This window comes from Aedes aegypti, chromosome 1 (assembly GCF_002204515.2).
Source record: "Aedes aegypti strain LVP_AGWG chromosome 1, AaegL5.0 Primary Assembly, whole genome shotgun sequence".
In the NCBI taxonomy this organism is placed as follows: domain Eukaryota; kingdom Metazoa; phylum Arthropoda; class Insecta; order Diptera; family Culicidae; genus Aedes; species Aedes aegypti.
The window spans coordinates 66,582,277-66,598,379 of record NC_035107.1 but is presented as its reverse complement, the minus strand read 5'-3'; the positions used below and the strand labels follow the sequence as shown (position 1 = coordinate 66,598,379).

General features: G+C 42.3%; 1 protein-coding gene across 2 annotated transcripts in view; it reads right to left on the bottom strand.

Moving 5' to 3' along the window:
• Nucleotides 1–3,144: 3,144 nt before the first annotated feature.
• The window catches only part of LOC23687616 (protein gone early), a 406,061-nt gene continuing 393,102 nt past the window's right edge, over nt 3,145–16,103 (bottom strand). For both annotated transcript variants that reach the window (XM_021838631.1, XM_021838627.1), the window contains 3 exons: nt 5,065–5,364; nt 4,584–4,922; nt 3,145–4,406 (listed from right to left, as the gene is read on the bottom strand). In XM_021838631.1, coding sequence (XP_021694323.1) covers nt 4,274–4,406; nt 4,584–4,922; nt 5,065–5,364 — 772 coding nt within the window. In that variant the 3' untranslated portion in view covers nt 3,145–4,273. The remainder of the gene's footprint in view (nt 4,407–4,583; nt 4,923–5,064; nt 5,365–16,103) is intronic.

Here is a 16,103-nt window from a genome sequence, read left to right as displayed (position 1 = left end):
AAATATTTAGTTTGATTTGTTGTAGGTTTTGCAGCGGTCAACTGCCAGAGACATCTTAAATGTAAGCAGTGAAAGCAAATTAATTGTGAAATTTGCTCTCTATAGTACTAGTATTATATCTTCATATAAACGCATGTTGGTAAGCATAACTTATTTATCAAACCATTGCTCTACCTTTTATTTCAAAATCGCTTCCGGAAATACTGACCTTCACGCTACTCAATTGAATTTCAGATTCCTTTTGTTCGAATTCCCCAGGAAGAAACTTGATTAATTTGTGTTTCCTGAAGGAGAACTCACAGCTAATTTGAAATTTACACATTGTTATACAACAACGGTTCATATTTGTATATTTTCCAGATAATGTTTCCAGGAAATTCCATGCTCCCTCACGGAATCACAAGAATTCATAAAGGGAATGGAGTGCCAAGGGTCAATAGATTGAACAAGCGGACCACATCGAGAGCTACATATGAAATTAATCATTAATTTGTTATTAAATGCTTCAAGTTAAAAATAAATTTGTGTCCTTCAATTACTTTTTGTTTATTGAAATATTCACAATGCAGGAGCAAAGCAGGATTTCCTACAAAGATTTTGGTAAAAACAAACAATCGAGTTGTTTGTTTCAAAATAAACTTTTGTTATTTCAAACTGCTTTTCTAAGTTTGAAACAACCTAAAATATTTGTTGTTTTTACTGCTGCCAAATTGAACAACAAATTTCTAGTTTGTTTCAAACAAAAGTTGGTAAAATCAAATGATATTTCTAAGGTAAAAACCACCTAAAATTTTAGTTTGTTTCAACCAACGTGTCAAGTGAAATCAAACTAAAAACATGGTTGTGCAAAATTCAACCTAAAATTTTGTTTGAAATGAAGCGAAGATTTGTTGTATCTACCATTTTTTTTTCTCCGTGTATGTTCTACAGCAAAAAAGCAGTGTTGCTCTGAAAGTAATTGAATGATCATCTCAGCATGGTTTAGACTTTGGAATCAAGAATAACAAAATATCCTTACGTCCCAACGAAATGTGGTCTTCGGCAAAGTTGTAGCTGGGAAGATTTTACATCGGAAATGTGTGTTCGCTTTTTCATATATTATTATAGCGAGCTGATAGAGGACTGAACACAAAAGGTTTGGCTTTTCCATAGTAATTTCCATATAAACTTCAAATGGCGTGTGCACCGAGTACTTCAGAAGGTATGGGAGGACCGGCTGGTTGGATGTCCTCATCCGCCGTATCTACAAGAAAGAGCACAGACTGGAGTGTGCCAATTACAGAGGAATTACCCTGCTGAATTCGGCGTACAAAATTCTGTCGCGCATCCTGTTTCATCCACTTCGTCGGCGAATACCAAGCTGGTTTTCGTGAGGGCCGTTCGACAACGGACCAATTGTTTAGCTTGCGAATGATCCTAGACAAATTCCGGGAGTATAACTTGCAGACTCACCATCTGTTTATTGAATTCAAGGCGGCGTACGACTCAGTGAAAAGAAATGAGCTTTGGCAGATAATGTTTGAAAATGGTTTTCCGGCGAAACTAATTAGGCTGATACGTGTAGCACGTTCGATGGTTCGAAATCAAGTGTTCGGATCGAAGCATTAAAAATCAAGAAATCAAGTTTCGGATTGAAGCAGGGAGACGCACTTTCGAATTAACTTTTCAACATTGCACTCGAGGGTGCTATTAGGAGATCTGGCGTGCAGAGAAATGGCACTATTATCACAAGGTCTCACATGCTCCTTGGCTTTGCAGACGATATAAACCTAATTATAATCGATCGCAGGTCAGTGGAAGAGGCCTTTGTGCCTCTGAAGAGGGAGACAGCGAGGATAGGCCTGAAAATGAATTCTACCAAAATGAAGTACATGGTTGCAGGTAGAGATAGAGTCAGGCATGGTGGTGTAGGTGCTGAGGTAGTGCTTGATAGGGATGTGTTTGAAGTTGTTGAAGAATTTGTTTACCTTGGAACACTTGTGACATGTGACAACGACGTTTCCCGCGAAGTAAAAGACGTGTTGCGTCTGCGAATAAGGACTTTTACGGACTACGTATTTATTTATTGCATTTAGGTCCCTCAGCTTGCAAACGGAAACGAAATTCGCCCTGTATAAAACATTGATTCTTCCGGTGGCTTTCTACGGACACGAAGCATGGACGTTGAAAGAGTCAGACCGGAAAGCTCTCGGTATTTTCGAGCGTAAAGTGCTGCGGACAATACTCGGTGGGAAACTCGAAAATGGTGTGTGGCGCAGACGCATGAATCACGAGTTATATCAAGTGTACAAAGAAATGCGAATATTATCAAGCGTATCAAATACGGCAGGCCTCAGTGGGCTGGTCACTTAGTGCGAATGTCGGAAGAAAGAATTGCGAAAATAATATTCAGCAGGGTACCAGGTAGAGGTCGGCGGCTTCGGGGAAGACCACGCAGTGGAAGAGGACCTGGCTACCCTAAACGTTCGGGGCAACTGGAGAAGTTTCGCCCAAGACCGACGAAGATGGAGCTCTACAATACGCCCGGCAATGGCGTGATGCTAGGCTGTAGCCATCAAGGGATCATGGTGGGTACCTAAATTAAAAACCGAATTTAGTACTATACCATTTCATTCCGCTAGAGTTTGTATCCTTTGACAAATACGCGTATTTCGACCTCAACTGTAAGGCCGTCTTCAGTGTCATGTACTAGAAGTCGAGTCAAGCGTGAGGTCAAGCGGATTTTTTAGTTCCGTGTGATTTATGGTCAATAGAATGCTAACACAGACAAACAGACGTAACACTTAGAACAAATCTCGATCAAAATCATAGTCACGAAGACATATACGCCCAATGCTAAAATCGGTGTGTTTGGCCGACAGGCCAACAGATGGCGGTAGTGTGTAAACGTCAAACACGAATAAAAACGACGCAAGCGCTGCAGGTGGCGGATTAGCCACCTACAATATTTTTGAATCGACCGGTAAAAAGGTGGTCGATGGACAATGATGAGAGTGTGACGTCTGTTTGTCTGTGATGCTAACGTATCCGGGGGCAATAAATTTCTTACTATGCGATCAAATGCAAACGAAGCAATTCTTGTTCAGTTTCTGGGGAAGGCTTTCTTTTCGTTCTACAACATCCACAGTTCGCTCTGCACGACGCTTACCTTACAAAAGAACGGTTTATTTGTCGTGATGAGTGAAACGGAGCGCCCTGCAGGCCTCTCCGACCTGCAAAGACCGTCACCCATTGTCGTCATTTTGTCTCAAATATGTTTAACACTATTCACATGTTTTCTTCTTCTTCTGTTACCTATAGCGCTACTGGTACCGCTGCACTGTGCATCGTCTCAAATATATATAGACTCATCATGTTTCAACGTTCGTATTTGTCTGTTCAGGCTTCGGGGATAGTCCCTAGGCTCGCTTATTATAAAATGTAACACGATTCATCCGTTGCAATTTAAGTTAAAGGTACTCTCGTTTAAACATAAATCTCGTCTGGCGGTAGTGCGCGGTTTGGATGTATGTTTCTCATGTTTCAACGATTGTTCTGGCATCATTATGTGTAAAGTTAGATTCACTTGTTCATTGTCGCTCACTTGTTTGGCGGGTTAGAAAGTGAGCTGTGTGGAATTTTGCATTTAAACCTATAAATAATCGTTAAACTTACTTATTGGAAGTCTACTTGTTCGAACGGTATTGGCATATTTGAACGAGTTTCTGTGTTCATCAATCTGATAAAAGAGAGTGATGACAACATCCATTGTGTCATACTGGTAATATAGGCGTGAAAAATAAAATCATCGTTCTCAACACAGTTCAGATCAACATCAACAGTTATAAATAATCGAAAGCATTGATTCAATGTGGAAATGCTTCAAACCAGCTTAAGATTTAGAACATCACTCACTCACCAAATACCGTAACAGATATCCCAACGCCTCATGCAAAAACGGTCACACTCGCATTCTCTCGGAACACATCTCTCAGAAGAATATACTATTCACATCAATTTTAGGAAAGATGATATCACCACTGTTGCTTCCCTGCCCGGTGCTGCCACCGTCCGGATGGTGGTCACTTCTGCCGCCCCTATTGTCGCCGTAGGCCACCGGATTCGGTTGATGCTGCTGCTGCTGTGCCCCGATGGAGTAGTAGTAGTAGGGATCGGTGAACGCCGGATCGTAGTACGAGGTGGGAAGTTGCTTCTTACGCTTTCGGGAGTCTACTACAGCGCTACTGCTACTGTCGGCCACCGGCAGTGGAGCTGCTGGACGACGTTGCACTAATCAAAGAATGCGGCTGCAGTGGCCGTTTTGTGCGGCACCACCGGTGCCAGCGGTACTACTGCTGAAACTGGAACTACTGCTGCAGTCTAGGGACGAGGAAAGCAGCGGAACTTGATGCCACAGGAGCGAGAATCTGTAATTGGAGAAAGTAGATTTTTAAGGGGGCAAATTCATCAGTGTTTTAGGACTTTCGGTTATGTTATCCTTAAGATTCACGACATTGCCAAACTAATTTCGACTATATCAATACTTCGCAGATCTATTTCAGCCTATGCAATAGATTTTAGTATTATTACCATCCGATACTCACTTCTCCGTCTCGGGAATGTCGTTGTCCACCAGCAGCTTGGTGAGCCGCACGGCACCGCTGTCCGGCACGGCACAGTGCTTCTGCAGGTACGCCAGCGAGAACAGCTGCTGGGCGTCGTACTTCCGGAGGCCAGGCTGTCGGTGACCGTTCCGCAGCCCCAGCACCTCGTACGTCGTTCGTTCCGATATGCCGCTCTCGAATATCCGCTCGTTACGGTCGATTTTGTCCAGCAGGGTACCGAACGATTGCGACAGGACACTGCCGGCCGCCAGCTCCAGGTACAGGTTCAGCTTGCTGGAGTTTGAGATTCGTGCCGCGTTGATGGTGACCGGAAGAGTACTGTGAATGATGGGGCAAAATTTCGATCTTAGTGGTATAATCAAGATTTCCAGGATAGGAAAGGATAGCAAATGGTAGGTGCAAAATTAATGGTTATTTATTTTCGTTAACAACGGTTTCAGACACACCGCGGAAGACTTACTTGACCATGCACTTCTGCGCTTCGTCTTGGAACACATTTTCCAGAATGTGCTTCGGTTGTGTGGTTTCGGTGTTTTTGAACTGCTCCGCCAGGATGTTGATGGCGTCGTGCAGCACCAGCGAGATGTCCGCTCCCAGTCGGGCGAAATTCACCGCCAGAGGGTACTTGTGGTGGAAGTAGGGCTCTCGGGTCTTCTGCCGCGAAATGATGACCATGTTCAGCCCGATCGAATACTTCAGATCCGGAACAGGTGCTCGGCGGGCTCCGTAGCTGACGGGCGGATAGAGCTCGGCGATGATTCTGTGAATGTAATGTGAGAGATTGACAAACTTACAGTATCAGGACAGGAAGCGAAAAATTAAAAAAAAATCAGTCGACAGATTTAAGAAAATAGTGATTTACGGTTTAAAAAAATATATACACAGCGATCGTGATTGTTCTAGAATTTTATATTATTTTATTATGAATATATCGGACATGCGACTCAAAGGTTAAGGGAGCCTGTATTTTTTTCTAAAAATTATTGTAGGTGGATAGGCATCGCAAAGGATCCTCTATCTATTCATTCCATCAATCTAAAAATCCAAAAATCTTCTACATACATACTCCCTTTACCTTTGAGTCGCATGACCGATATATTCATAACAAAAAATATGTTTTTCGAAAATAAAAATTACTCAAACAGTCCCTACTAGTCCAAAACAGGCCTACAGCCTGCTACAGTCAACTCTCTCTAGCTCGATATTGAAGGGACCATCGAGTTAGCCAAGAGAACCAACTTTTACTATGGTTCTCTAACTCAATATCGAGTAAGGGAGAATTATCTGTATTACGAAAAACTCTGTTTTTTTTTGTTGTGTTTCGAACAGCACAAACATATTTCAAGAAACTCCACGTGGGCATACAGTCATGCGCTGAATCAATTCAGTATTTTTTAGTAACGTAGGCTGCTACATAATAGTATGAATGTCACAAATACAGTCGACTCTCCACATCTCGATGTCGAATGGACCATCGAGATAGGGAGAGATGGAGACAAAGAACAAATTTTTAATGAATACTAGATTGAAAAACATCCTGTTGCCAGGAAAATAATAAACAAACAGATGTCATTTCGCGTTCGCAATTGATTTCGGATCACTAAAATTTAGTCTAGTGACCTTTGATAATGGGCATATCGACATACGGAGAGGGAAGGTAAAGCACATCGAGATAGGAAGATATCCAGATAAAAACGATATCGAGATGTGGAGAGTGAAATTATATGCAGAATCAAGGGACCGAAAAAATCATCGATATAGGGAGATGCCAGATATAGAACATCGAGATATGGAGAGTCGAATGTAGCATCGTATTGGAGCAAAGAACAGGTAAGACACTAGCTGACTCCCTCCTCTACAATCGCAGGATCCGATTATCAATCGCTAGCCTGTGTTGGATCCGGATGGCACAACGCATGTAGAACTTAATTGACGCCTCCCAAAACAGCACTGAAAAGTTTTACTTTCAGCACTGAAAAGAGCACTTTCCAGCACTGAAAAAAGCACTTATCAGCACTGTTCCTTTTTTAAGGAAAACTAGACCGTTATGACGTTAATCTTTTTAGTGAAAAGTTGGATAATATGCAACGGAATTGCAAAAAATTGTTTTCAATTTGATTTTAACCTTCCAGTCGTCGCGTGGTTTGCCACCGTCAGAAACACCTCGTTGCTGTTGTGAACAAAAAGCGAGGTTTTTTCAGCAGTGTTGTACAAAATACAACAGCGCGACGACTTTAGTGTTAAGCGAACATTCTTCTGTTCATAGTTTTGAGATTTTATCCACTACAACTATCAAAATGACAATGAACTGAATTGGCTTGATAAGGGGTATCCAGTTTTTTACATATAGGCCTATTCACAAGACGTTTCAAATCAGCTGATCGGGAAGGTCTTTGACAGTTCATCTATGGAGATGACAGTCCCGTGTTAGCACCGGTCCTCCACCGATGTAAACAAATGCATAGACGGACCTGTCACATGAAAAGGCCTATTATGATTCTACGTTGAAAATTGAGCAAGAATCCAAAGTTTCATTATTTTCCGTACCTTGAAAGTATTTTAAAAACACGGTTGAAGTTAGTATGGAAATCGATTTTGAATCACCCCTCGGAAAATTTTACTACGGGGCGAGCTGTCATTATGTGGATTGGAATGTCATTGAGTCTACTGATTGAAATCTTTAATTATCATTTATAATCAAGGGACTGGCAGCACTATACCAACCAACACAATCTTTCCGTAGCCAGCATACAAGATACAAGGCTCAAGCCAAAGGCCCAAGCTGACAGCCAACCTCAATGCAGTGTTGCATAGTTTTGACGCTGGCTACGGAATCATCACAATCTGACAGTCCCTTGTTTATAATGTCAAAATTGAGATATTGAAGCGTAATAAAATTGTGTTATACTCAGGAAAATGTACTATTTCGATCAAGCTATGAAAATGTGTAACTTTTTCATTGCTAAACAACCCAATTGTCAAATTTTGCAATATCACAGCGTAAAAAATAGTTTTCAATATGATCTCAAGCTTTGTTAGGGTAGCCAAACAAGGACAGCAAATCGCTCAGCTATCCAAGCGCATTTACCCCTTAATTTAAATTCTTTCTCAAGAACCTGGCGTTTCCTTTCGACAACCGCCTTGAAAATACGCCGTGATGACGGTTTAGTCTCCAACAAACCTCTTGTCGGAGGCACTAAAATAGTGGCTGACGCAAACGTTCTTACCGTGCCTGAGCCCATTGAGCTTTTCTTTGTGCATCTTCCTCGTGTTCACCCTAGTGTTAAACCGGAAGCGGTAGAACAGCTAGTAAAGGATTGCTTGCATTACGAAAGAATCATCAAGCCGATACCGTTTGTTAAGCGGAAAATCGATGTCAATCTCATTGAATTTCATCTCATGCAAAGTCGGTATTGACCCCATGCTTCACGAAGCTGCGCTCAACTTGTTGTTGTTGTTTGAGAGGGACTTTAACCCGAAGGTCATTCGTCATTCGCTCAACGCGGACACATGGCCGAAAGGAATCTTGTTTCGCGAGTTAGATGCCACGCCAAGACACGCCTTCCATCCTGATTCCACCAGATCCAAACTGCATTTTGGAAGCCCCTGATTTATCTAGCAAATTCGCGCCATCTCCCGCCAACGTTCAACATAGTCGTCCTGGTCCCGAAGCTAGATGCGGATCAGGGATCTTCCACCACTAACTCACGGGCGAGTACAATCAAGCGTCTTTTCCCTTTGTTGCAATATGCGCCCTCAATTTTAGGTGTCAAGGACGATATTTCTACTTCGCCCGCTCCGGGACAACCGGAAGCATTGTAGAAACCCGTGATCCATCCGCTACAGTCCTGCCTTTCGCCGCCAGCGCTCATCACAGTTGGTTTGATCCTGTAGTCGGTAGCGGAGAGAGGGTCTTCCAATAAACCGACTCGGGCGAGTATTCACCTGATTTAGCATGCACTCATTCGACACCTGATACACTATCGCTTTGCAGAACAAACGAACCTTTTTCAGCGACTTCCAAACAAGACATCGTTCTGTACTACCAAAATGTAGGCGGCATGAATAGAAGCATCGTTGAAGATTATCGCTTAGCCGTCTTGGATTCATGCTACGATATTATCGTCTTAACCGAGACTTGGCTTGACTTTAAACGCATTCTAATCAGGTATTCGGATCCAATTACGAGGTATTTCGTTGCGGTCGGAATCCAAACAATATCTGCACACTCTTCGATTTCTGTGTTCTTGTGGCGGTTCGACCTGGACTTAGAGTGAAAGCTGTTGACAACGACTTGTAGGGATGCTTGGAACAAGTCTGGGTATCTAGCTCGAATGTTCGTCATTCGGTGCCTGTGCGATTAATCTACTAGATAGTTAAGTGCCACATTGACTCAAATCAATCACGTTGTAAATGAAAATAACACAGCGTAACAAAAAATACATTTTAGAGTGTCTCAAGGATCAAATTATGTGTCTCCAGTAGATTCTGGATCGCTGAATTTGATAACGTTCTCAGAAGTGTACCAGCACGTCACATTTTAGCTACAGGTCGCCAAAGTTGTATAAAACATTGGTTTCATCAAAGTCTACATGAAATTTAAGGTATGATTTACCAAACTTTTTGATGATCTAATCCACCAAGCATGCAAAATAAGATTTAAACCTTCATTTCAGACATAATTTGGTTGAAATTGCACGATAAAATTTAGATTAAATCGATTTTTTCAACTTACTTGCAGCCTCCATACAAAATTCTTCTTTCCTCGTATATGGCAAAATAAAATATTTTTCTAAACCATCAAGAACTTACTTTTGAAAGTAAAAAATATTATAAACTTTGTTGATATGTATTATTATACACATGAGATTTGAATTTTGTGGCAAATTAATCAATTAAATTTCCATGCAAGCTGGCAAGCTTGTATGCAATTTGCCTGAAATCGTCAAATTTGGCAAATTTAACAGCCAATATCTCAAAAACCAGACGTGCCATAATATTTATGAAAACGGCAATGGATTAAGCGACCCTTAATTGAGTAAATAAGTAAGTTTGGATCTATGCCAAGAAAAAGCTCCAATAATTTCCGAGGCTCCGTGCGCCTTAGTATAAGATGTCGCTCATCATCCTTGGTAGATGATATCTATTGAAGGTTATCAGATATCCGGATTAGTCCATCGCCCTGTCACCGCTTCGTACAAATTTGTGAAAGCCGATCATCACAGCATTACAGATGGTCTGTCAAGCACCGACTGGGCAACTATTCTTGACCCCACGATGTGGAAGTCGCTGCAACTACAAACCAGCCTAAGGCTGAAAATCTCTATAATAAAAACAAAAAAAAATACTTTTTTCAAATGTCTTTACATGTCATCGGCGAGCATGTACCGGCGCAACAGAAATACGATGCAGTAAAATCTCGTTTGATATCACGTTTTGAGATGTCGTCGCAGGCGGAACTAGAGCGATTCTTGAACGCTTGCGACCTCGGAGATACTGAACATTAATGACGATGTAATGAACGTGCTTTTTCGAGAGCCCGACATGAATGTGTTAGAGACAACGATGAATCAAGTACAGTTTGATGGTAACACCGTAAATACGATAAAAACGCTAGAAAGTGTCGGCCACCCTGAGAGTTCGAAGAACTAGATGGAGTCTCCAGGACCGTAGCGTGACCTCATGGCGCATTTGGCGAACTTTCATTTCAGCGCCCTTTAATCGAAACTTATCAAAACATAATTTAAATTATCTCTAAAATTCTAGAGTGACTTTTACAAGAATCTTCATGAAAGTCAACAAAAGTATCATTTATAGCTAACATATGTTCTAAAGGCTCTAGTAAGGATCGTTCATTTGTCAAAACTGACAGGAAGCAGTTTTCTTCCGATTGATCAACAAATCAAGGAAAACAAAAACGTCCGTATATCGTAATTTACAAAATGAAGAAACGGACGTTTTTATATTTCCAGAATTTTTGTCCATTCTGGAGAAAACTGATGTTTCAATCAAGGCAAATGATCAATTCTAAATAGAACCATAAGTGTAGAACACATTTAATTATTAGCTGAATTTCTCAAGGATATACTCATATCCTCTATTTTTTTTAATGAAATCTGAAAGAAATTTTGAAAAACTCTTAATGTCGAAGATTTCAAGGGATACTTTTTTGGAAAATTCACGTAGGTCTAGTAAAGATATTCTCTAGAAGATTTATTGCAAAATAGCATACTGGAGCTCAATCATATATGTTGTCAATTTGTATTCGGGATACATTCGTATAAGAGCACGCGCGGATTGCTCCCGTTTATATTTTTGCTAATTCTGCTGTTATAAGCTACAAACTCATCGTTATACTTTATTTAAGTGAAACCAACAAATCACATGCCGGAGAAGTGAAGTTTATGTGATTTTTGGCCTCAACATAGTGAAATAACATTAAAAACATTGTGTTAATATCACGCGACTAGAGTCGCCATTGTCGAAGTACCTACACCGTCTCACATTCGCTATAGACAACAACGCAATAAAAATCCGAGTGATAGGTTGTATCCACATTAGGATCTATTTCGTTCAAGTGCAGTGTCGTTAAACTGAAAGCTATTAAGTGTTAGTCGCCAGCTAGCTACGGCCTTATGGCCAGTAGCGCAACCGCCCCTCGGGGTGGCATATTCGAACAGCACAGTAGGAGCAATGTGCCTCAATGGATGCTCGGATCAGACGATATTGGTCAAGTTATGGTGTTTGTTCTGCGCCGTAAGCTAGATAAATCGAACGTTAGTGAAAATGAACGAAATCAAAACGCAACTCTGCCAAATCCTTTCGTCGTTGGCGCATCTATCCGACAAGTAATTGGTGTGAAGGAAGCTAGTTCAATTGAGACGACCCGAGAAGGAAAGGGTTCTCGGTATTTACTCCGGACCAGCTCTAGAAACATTGCCGAAAAGCTCACGAAAATTACCAAATTATCAGATGGTTCCGATATCGAAATTATTGCCCACCCCACCCTCAACACTGTGCAGGGAGTAGTTTTCGAACCCGACACTATCAACGTTGACGAAGAAAAAATCCAAAAAGAACTGGAATCGCAAGGAGTCCACACAGTACGCCGGATTAAGAAACGAATTAACGGGAAGCTCATAAATACTCCGCTACTAGTCCTATCGATCAGTGGTACTATACTGCCGGAATATGTCTACTTCGGTCTACTCCGAATTCCACTCCGACAGTACTATCCATCTCCTATGATGTGTTTTCACTGCGGTCACTATGGCCACTCACGGAAGTTCTGTCAACAAACAGGAATCTGTCTACGGTGCTCAACATCTCACGACATTCTAGATGGAGAACAGTGCGAAAATGATCCAAAGTGTTTACACTGCAAGGGTGGACATTCGGTGTCATCTCGCGATTGCCCAAAATTTAAGGAAGAGGAAAAAATAATCAGATTGAAAATCGATCGTCGCATCTCACACGCAGAAGCTAAGCGTATTTGCAGCCTTGAATCAAGGACAGAAGGTTTCAAAAATGTTGTTCAGGATCAAATTCAACAGGAGTTGGCGATGAAAGACCAACTTATCGCATCATTGCAACAACAAGTCGCCACTCTCGTCAAGGAAATTGAGTCGTTGAAGAAAATTCTGAAACCAAAACCCAAAGATCTGCCCTCCGCTACTCAAGATGAACAACATGCAACTCTACAGTCTGCAATGGATTCCCCGGTAGTAACGCCTGCCTCCTCGCAATCTAGTTTGTTGAAGCCAAACCGCTTATCCCGCAAAGATAAAGAATCCACTGTTCCACCTGGAAAACCTCCTGGTAGCCGCTGCAGTATTAGACCTTCCTACGACGTCCAAACCCGGAGCAGAAGTGGAAAAAGGCATTACGACATTTCTCCAACTGATACCGACAAACATAAGGGTAAACGAATCTCAGTACCGTCGAGTACAAGCAACAAACCTATCGACATCGACGAATAATGCCTCGAAAGACACAAAGAAATACTCTGACTACCGATTTTTCTGACCCCGCAACGATAATGGACAAGAGCATAACCTTCCCGAATTACTCTCACGAACTACGACTTCATCCCACGCCAGCAACAGGCAAGCAATCATTGAAGCGGTTTGAAGATGAGGAAAGTGTAGTACTCTCTTCACTTCCGGAAGAGGAAGCGAGACTGCAAAGCAAGGTGATCCAGGACGTCTTTCTCCAACCTGTTGAACACCAAGCTTTCAGTCCGGCCGTGAAGTACAACAATCCAAAGGATCTAGCACACTCTGCGAAAATCAACAGTACGGCATACGACCAGTTCCGGCACATCAGCGTTATACCTTCCACCAGCAAGACCCAAATATTCGGATATTATGAATCGCCAAGTGCAAGGCCTCCCACGTCGACCCTGACCGGAGATGTTCCGGTTCAACCCGATGAGCCTCCGGCGGCAGTCGACGTGGACCACCAAACCCTACCGGCAAGTATCACTACAATAGTTTCTTATGACCAGTCAGACCACATCCAATCTTTCAACAATACAGCTCAACCAAAACCTAACGGAATGAACCATTTCGAGATCGACCGCAAAACTTTCCCCGACTGCTCTCACGAACTACGACTTCATCCCATGCCAGCAACACACAAGCTATCATTGAAGCGGTTCGAAGATGATTAAAGTGTAGCATTCTCTTCACTTCATGAAGAGGAAGCGAGACTGCAAAGCAAGGTGATCCAAGACGTTTCTATCCAGCCTGTTGAACACCAAGCTCTCAGTTCGACCATGAAGATTAACACTCTAAAAGTTCTACCACACTCTGCGAAAATCAACAGTACTGCATACGACCATTTCCGAAACATCAGCGTTATACCATCCACCAGCAAGACCCAAATATTCGGATGTTATGAATCGCCAAGTGCGAGGCCTCCCACGTCGACCCTGACCGGAGATGTTCCGGTTCAACCCGATGAGCCTCCGGCGGCAGTCGACGTGGACCACCAAACCCTACCGGCAAGTATCAATTCAATAGTGCCTTATGACCTGTCAACCCACATCCAATCTTTCAACAATACAGCTCAACCAAGAGTCAACGGACTGGAATATCCCAATAATTCATCCCTCGACGACGAAAGCCTAAGTGAAACGCGCAGTGCATGCAGCCACTAGCCAGAGAAAAGGATGCTGTTCTTCCAGTGGAACATCCGTGGTTTGTGGTGTAACCACACCGAATTGTGCCATCTTTTGCTAGACAACCCTCCTATAGTCGTAAGCCTACAAGAGATGATGACTAAAAACGTAAACAACGCCCTTCGGAAAAAATACACCTGGAATTCCGTCAATAGACATTACTCCCAAGGCGCTGGTGCAGCTGGTCTCGGAATACTTTCCGAGGTACCCCACAACTTTATAAAAGTTAATTGTTCAATTCCTGTATGCGTATATATCATCGGTGGAGACTTTAATGCTGCCCATGAAGCTTGGGGTAGTATCAAATCGTCAAGTAGAGGACTAAAACTCTTAAGTTGGATCGTCGATAACAACATGGTCTCTCTCAACAATGGTGAACCCACCTTCATTAGCTCCTCTCACGAAAGTACATCCAGTATCGAGTTAACAATTGTTTCTAATAGCATCGCAAGTAGACTCTCCTGGACAATTGCCAAAGATACGCACGGAAGCGACCATTTTCCCATTCGAGTATATTCACAAGAAAGGCACCCCACAGAACAACACCGTAGAAGGTGGTTGTACAAAAATGCAAACTGGCCTACGTTTGAAAACAGCTTACTCGACGTACTGCAGCCGAATAAAGACATTTCCATCGACGAACTCAACAACGCTATCATAAAATCAGCTGAAGCTTCCATTCCTAGAACGTCAGGAAAATCTATTGGAAAAACTGAAATTTGGTGGACCGACGAAGTACAGAAAGTGGTCAAGGCTCGCCGTAAGGCACTACGAAAAATGAAACGAACTGCACCATCGGATCCCAGGTATGAAAGCATACGGAAATCGTTCCAGGCCAGTCGCGCTGCCGCCAGAAAATCAATAGTCCAAGCAAAACAGGAATCCTGGACTAATTTCTGCAGTAGTTTCAATCCACGCACCACATCCGATGTTTTGTGGAACAATTTCAATAGACTTAATGGTAAAAGGAAAAAAGGGGTTAAAGGGCTCGTCATTGATGGGGCGTTCGTACAAGATCCTCCTATAATTGCTGAACGTTATGCCAACTATTTCCAACAAGCATCTACAACTCCCGCAATCTCAGCTAGCGCAAGCAACGGAGAAACTATGCTGATATCTTCCACTGAATCGAATTCAGAGTTAGATAAAGAGTTCTCACTAGACGAACTCTTACGAGCTATAGACTCCGCTAAAGGATATTCCACCGGTAAAGATAACATCGGATATCCGATGATACGTCATTTACCAATTTCCAGCAAATATGCTATGCTGAAATGTTTCAACCGCCTTTGGGCTGAGGGAAAGTTTCCACAACAATGGAAGGAAGGGATAGTAGTTCCTGTTCCAAAACCTGGTACCACCCAAAATACCATCGAAAATTATCGACCTATCACCCTCCTTAGTTGCATAGGAAAAATCTATGAACGTATGATAAATCATCGGCTGATCACCTTCCTGGAAAAACACAATATTCTCTACCCAAACCAACATGCTTTTCGATCTGGTCGTGGAACCTCATCATATTTTTCCGATCTAAAAGAAATCCTTGAAAATGCCAAACAATCGAAAAATCACCTCGAATTCGCTTTATTAGATATCAGGAAGGCCTACGACCAAACTTGGCGTCCACATATCTTGCAACAGGTGAACCGTTTGAGTGTTGGAAACTGCATGAAATCTTGTATTTCCAATTTTCTGAAAGATCGACTTTTTCGTGTTTGCTATGGGAGTTCACTATCAACCCAAAAACCCCAAGACAATGGCGTTCCTCAGGGTTAGGTTCTTGCTGTAACGCTGTTTTTGCTAGCAATGAATTCCGTATTTGAAGCAGTACCCAAGAATGTTCGAATTCTAGTTTATGCTGATGATATAGTTTTGGTCGCATCTTCAACAAATCTCAACAGTACGTCACCACTTGGCAAATGCAGTTAGCGCAGTTAACACTTGGGCTAAGCAAGTGAATTTTTCACTCTCGGCTACCAAATCCTGCCTCTTACATGTGTGTCAGAGAGCAAGTCATAGCGGATCAAGGTCGCTGCCAGCAATAGTTGTAGATGGTGAAGCTATTCCGGAGGTTAATTCTGCTCGCTTCCTTGGAGTCTGGATCAATCGTAGAGGACAATTTTCCACGCATGCCGCTAAAACTAAACAAGCATTACGTAATAAAGTAAACTTCATCAGAGCTTTATCGCCTAAGGCTAGCAGATCGACACTTTGGAAAATCTCCAATGCAGTGTGCATATCAAAACTCACCTATGGTGTAGAATTGTTTGGAGATGGAATCACGGCGCTGTTACGACCAATCTACAACGAACTAT